The following is a 6091-nucleotide window of genomic DNA, read 5'->3' as shown; positions in this document are numbered from 1 at the left end:
CTCCTGTCACTACAGGCCCTGATAAAAAGTCTTTCTCCATCTTTCTTGTAAGTCTCCTTCAAATATTGAGAGGCTGCAATAAGGTCTCTCCAGCGCCTTCTCTTCTTCATGCTGAACAATCCCAACTCTCTCAGCCTTTCCTCATAGGAGAGATGTTCTAGCCCTGCGATCATTTCTGTGGCCCTTTGCTGGACCCACTCCAACAGGTCTATGTCTTTCTTGTGCTGAGGACTCCAGAGCTGGACGCAGTGCTCCAGGTGGGGTCTCACCAGAGCAGCGCAGAGGGGCAGAATCACCTCCTTCGATCTGCTGGCCACCCTTCTTTTTACACAGTCCAGGATACAACTGGCCTTCTGGGCTGAAAGTACGCACTGCTGGCTCATGTTCAATTTTTCATTCCTCAGTACCCCCAAGTCCTTCTCTGCAGGGCTGCTCTCAATCCCTTGATCCTCCAGCCTGTACTGATGTTGGGGATTCCCATGACCCATGTTCAGGCCCTTGCACTTGGCCTTGTAGAAGTTCATAAGGTTCACATGGGCCCACTCCTCAAGCCTGTCAATACCCCTCTGGATGGCATCCTTTCCCTCAAGCAAATCATCTGCACCACTCAGCTTGGTGTCACCTGCAAACTTGCTGAGGATATGCTCAATCCCACTGTCTACGCCACTGATATTAAATGCATTGGTCCCAGTATGGACACTTGAAGAACACAGCTCATTCCTGGTTTCCACTTGGATGTTAAGCCACTGACTGTAACTCTTCGGAAGCAGCCAACCAGCCAGTTCCTTATCCATCTAACAGTCCATCCATCAAATCCACCTCTCTCCAATTCACAGGTAAGAATGCTGCGGGGGATGCAGTCACTCCACTGTAGCAGACCCCTAAATTAGACAAGCATGATTTGCCCTTGGTGAAGACATGTTGAAGAGTTTAAAACATTAAAGTTTTAAAAGGAACCACATAGGCAAAATAAGCCTGAGCAAAATCATGCAAAGAGACCACTTAAATTGGTCCAGGAAGGCAAGAAGTGTGCTACAAAAAAAAAATCTACAGTAAACTTAGTGTTTCGAGAACCCCAACAGACAAAACTCTTACGGGGAAAAGGATGCTGTCAAAAATTGAGCATTGAAAAATCTCAACATACAACTAACTTCTGCTGAGGACAGTGGTATTTAATCAAATCTCAGAGTTTAATAGTCCTTGGATTTATCAAATTATTCACTGTTTATATTCTACACCTGTATCATGATTCATGAAGTAATTATAGATTTCAGGAGACTATTCAGACTACTAATTACAAGAAACAAAGCTTGAAAAGAAAATCTCACATTCATTTGCTCAAGGGAACATTCTTTTAGTAGACGAGAAACACTAGTAATTTTTACTTACACAACAGATATACAGCTACTTTACTGCAGTTAGAAATACAGGATATAACTGATGAGAAAAAAACCTACCTTCTCACAGAGACATATAAGCACCCAAAATTCCATCAGGAAAAATGGGTAACACTCACAAGAATGGGACAGGAAATCTAGAGTAACACATTACTCTGGAAGTCCAAAAGAAATTAACTATTCCACTGTTCGAGTCGCTTTGTTTGGAGTTCTTTCAATTTACAATTTGAACTTACTTTTTTAGTTTTCTGGAAATACAACTCTGGAAAAGCATGAAACCAGTATGCCAACTGTAAGATGTAGAAAAACTTCATTTGAAACCTGTACAATACAGCAAGAATTGAAGAATATTACTTTTTATTCATGAACTTAAAACATTTCAGAAACATTCTAGTAAACACATTTAATCACTGCCTCTAAAGAAAGAAAAATATAGATCCTTCAAGCCAGCCAACTCAGAAGATTTTTTTTAAAAACCAAAATCATTAAGATAAATAAAGCTTGCAAAAACGTAATTCTTTAATCAATAGCTTACAGAAAGAGAACTCCGTAAGCTACAAATTGAGAGAACCAAGTTCTTCCATAAATATGAGCAAAAATACATTAGTAACTAATGTAGTTTTACAGATTACTTATTCTGCACATATTATGTGTGACACACCCTAAATTTAAAACACTCCCTCCTCTCCCCAACAATCCTCTAAGGAAGAAGCCTTACGGAATCAGAGTGTGCGGATAGTCCCTCCACAGAGAGGTTGGATCTGATATATAGTTCTCCTAAAAAAAAAAAAAAGAACCAAACAAAAAACCCCAATGAAGTTTCGAAGATGCTACTTCCTAGGCAGAAATAATGAACATGTACCTATTTATTTATATTTATGTATATGCTCATGTGTACATACAAACATGCACACACAAGTAAAAGCTGTAGATCAATACATTTCCTTTTACAAAAAAAAACCAAAAACAAAACCCAAAAGACAGAATATGCTCATGTGTACATACAAACATGCACACACCTACACACACAAGTAAAAGCTGTGGATCAATATATTTCCTTTTACAAAAAAAAAAAAACAAAAACAAAAACCAAAAGACAGTTGTATTGGCTTAGAGAAAACCAAACAAACCAAGCGTTCATTCATGATAGAGCATCCTTATGAGACTGATGTTATTTCAGCATCACCACAGCAGAAATCTTTCCTTGTAAACTGCTGACAAGCTTTGAGCTCAGCTAAGAAAGTTTTTTCAGAAGCCATTATGTTAAGGGGGGTGGGGCAAATCACGTTCTTCCCCTTTTTTGAAACTAAGCTCATACCCATACAGCCACTAGCAGAGAGCACATCATCTGAAAGGACACGCTCACCCGAGCCTACAGCAATCTGTCCATAAACCCATTCCCTAGGCTGCCAAAATGCTACGTCTGATGCTTTTTAAACATTTATTTTACGCTCAGGCCAACACAGAAAAACTACAGAGAATGAAGTACCACACTGGAGTTAAAAAGTTTTACCTTATTCAGTTGACAGTAAGTCAAATTAACTCACACTGAGCAACAGTAACACTGTTGGGCTTTATACTCAGTGATGACTACGACCTGCACAGAATCCCCTAAACTTGTCCCCGCTTTAATATTAGAACCAGATAAAACCAGAGAAATAAGCCAAACACTTCTATCATCATCATAAGTGAAACTTTTGAAAACTCCTGATACAACCAGAAGAGAAATGATACTTACAGAGACAAGAATACTTGTTCCCCAAACACAGGAGAAAAGGTAGAATGCACTAAGTTGCCCGGACTCATTGAACTTGCTATGCTTTGTTTTTGAAAAGTGCATTTTCCTGTTAATTTTCTGAAATGAAAGTCCATTGTTATTTATAGCATTAGAACATCTAAAAGTTTCAGTGTGCGTTTTAACAGTTAAAAGCTTTAATGCAGAAGTTTACTTTTAACTTAATAGTCTAAAAGTCTAATTAAAACCTGACAATTATCTTGACGAAAGGAATTCATATTTTGTACTTACATCCAGTACGTACTCCTGAATTATAGCATGTATGATTATTGCTACAAGCATGTAAAAGAAAATCGTAGCCAAGTCTTTGATGCCATAGTGATAGAGAGAGATTGTTTCTGCAGATTGTTCTTCTAGAAGACAAACAGAATTAACCGTTAGGCACAGATACAGTTTAGTGGCCACTAAGCTTGTTTCTCAAAGTGAAACCTCTCAGACATAAGTAGTTTGTAGCCAGCTGAACAAATAGAAGCCAGATTAAACTGAGCTAGGTCACTGGATTGTTTACAGTCATCTTCTCTGTCACGTCACAAACTAAATTGGATTCTGGAAAGATGTACTAGAAAAACAAAAACTTCAGCGCACTTAGGAAGCTTACCCAAATGCATTGAAAGGGGACTATAAAATTATGTTGAACAACCACCCTGCTTTGACTAGTAAGGACTGTCACTTGCAAAACCAGAGTAAGAATTAACGTGAACTTGTCAGATGGTGGTTTAGCACTGATGATGAATCCAGCAGAAAAAAACCACTGTCCCTAACCTGATGAATCAAAATGGAGTTTTCTAAGAATAAGTGGAATCCTTGAAAATTGCTTATTATCTGTTCAAATTGACAAATTCATTTACACTCAGTCTAGAAAGTAAGGCATACTAACAGTGTCTGAATAGGCTGCCTCATAACTGACCTCCAGCAAGATACGTACCCGTGGCAGGAATGGTAACATTATACTGAAGTGTAACAAAAATGACAGCTGCTTTTGCAGTAATCTGAAAGAGAAAAAACAAAAGTGTTATCAATTCTCACTGAAATAAAACTAAAGCAAAAACATTTGCCCATAGTTTTAGCACCCTTCCCCAGCACGTTTGTCCCCTCCCACAAAACCGATCAACTCACCTTATCACACCACTTCACCTGGCTCTCCAAAGGCAGAACACATTGCCTGATCTCTGTCAGCTTGTTTATAGAATACCCAATCTCCTAAATGAAACGCCCTTGACAATTCCACTTACAAATAGTCTTTCCTACCACATTAAAATGAAAACACACGCTGCAATTCTCTCTCCAGTCCATACTGTATTATTACATTAACAGAATGGACAGTATCATGTGATCCCTGCACCACGATGCATGCAGCAACGGCTGAGAATAAACATTTTAAACTACCTTTTAATTTGTCAAAATGTGAAGGCCAATATCATATTCATAAACCGGTGGGTGATTTGGAAAATGTGGACAGGAAAGGAGAAAAGGCATAAAGAACGGAGAACCATTTCAGACCAGCTGCATACCAACCCAATACCATCAGCATTCTTTTGACCCTGGGGATCCTTTGGCAAGAAGTGCAAAACAAAATAAATGAATTTTAGCAGTAGTGGTACTACCCCTTTATGATGGACAGCAAGAAAAAGCAGAGTGAATAAAGGGGGGGGAGGGAGAATTAGTTTTAAAGGCTTTTTTTGGGGGGTGGGGGTGATCCTATAAAACCCCCAATAAATAAGCAGGAGCACAAGTTCTTACCTGTCAATAAGAATAAATTAGTTTTTAACTTTAACACATCTTTATTGAATCCCAACATAAACCAACCACAGAGAGGGGGAAAAAAAAAACCCCATGCTTTACAGTATTTATGATCTGATTGCTTCTCATTGCTGTAAAAACCTAGCATCCTCATTGCATTTATAGCACCAACAAAAAACCCAAAACCACACAACAAAAAAACCCCCAAAGAACAAACTCTGTTACAACTCCTGGAAGGATACTTCAAATGATTTGAAGGTAATGATTAGGCTACTACCAGCATTTATTACCATTCACAAGAAATAAGATTTATTTATTTTTAAAACTAGCGCTTTGTAAACGAGCCCTCGATTTTCTAGGAACCCCTGAATACAGAGCGGACCATTCACTCCATGTAACTTCAGGGAACCCAACCAGTTTGCCCAAATTAGCGAAGTTGCCTAGGGCGGCCCTTTTCATCAAGGGAGCCTTCAGAGGACAATTCAAAACATGAGTCAATTCCGAACTTTCCTTTGAAGGCCCTGTCAACTACTCCAAAGTCCCAATTCAGCTGCAGAAGCCAGGCCGTACGAACGCCTTACCCTACCAACATTAACCACAGCGGGTGATTTCCAAGACCTGTACCAAAGCATTTAAAAAAAAATGCCACAACCCCAGCCATACCACACCTGTACCACCACAGGGGCATATGGCCCTTCTATGCCGGGGTAGAAAACACCCTGGATGAAAAAAAAAAAAAAAAAAAAAAAAGGAAACAAAAGACTTCAGCACATCCAACCCCCCCCAAACCTCCAACCCTCTACCAGCAATACTGTAAATACAGTAAGCCAGACGTAGACATACAAGGTAATGGTTTAAGCCCACCTCTTTAACCTCACTCCCCAGAAAACCACCGTATAAGGACTGCCATGGTCATTTTTGATAGTGACCCCAGGCACAGCAGCTTTCTTGGTCTGCCCTGTTTCTTCCTTCCACATATACATATATGTATTTTTTTTCTCTCCTTCCTCCACCAGCCTCTGGTGCTGAGCAATATCAACAGCAGGATAAAATTATTCTGGAAACCACTCATATAATAAAGAGGCCCACGACCCTACACAAACGGCTAAAATACCGGAAAGCCAGAAATATTCAGCCAACAAAAAATGCAGGCGTCTTA

General features: G+C 39.5%; 1 protein-coding gene across 1 annotated transcript in view; it reads right to left on the bottom strand.

Annotated features, from left to right (window-relative positions):
• Window positions 1-4906, bottom strand: part of TRAM1 (translocation associated membrane protein 1) — a 25566-nt gene extending 20660 nt beyond the window's left edge. Inside the window, exons 1-6 of the mRNA XM_035890056.1 lie at window positions 4309-4906; window positions 4118-4181; window positions 3424-3545; window positions 3136-3252; window positions 2116-2174; window positions 1634-1718 (exon numbers count right to left, since the gene is read on the bottom strand). Coding sequence (XP_035745949.1) covers window positions 1634-1718; window positions 2116-2174; window positions 3136-3252; window positions 3424-3474 — 312 coding nt within the window. The 5' untranslated portion in view covers window positions 3475-3545; window positions 4118-4181; window positions 4309-4906. The remainder of the gene's footprint in view (window positions 1-1633; window positions 1719-2115; window positions 2175-3135; window positions 3253-3423; window positions 3546-4117; window positions 4182-4308) is intronic.
• Window positions 4907-6091: the final 1185 nt, after the last annotated feature.

The sequence above is a fragment of the Egretta garzetta genome, unplaced genomic scaffold (assembly GCF_000687185.1).
Source record: "Egretta garzetta isolate BGI_Z169 unplaced genomic scaffold, ASM68718v1 scaffold251, whole genome shotgun sequence".
NCBI classification, from domain to species: domain Eukaryota; kingdom Metazoa; phylum Chordata; class Aves; order Pelecaniformes; family Ardeidae; genus Egretta; species Egretta garzetta.
This window is presented reverse-complemented; position numbering and strand designations above follow the sequence as displayed.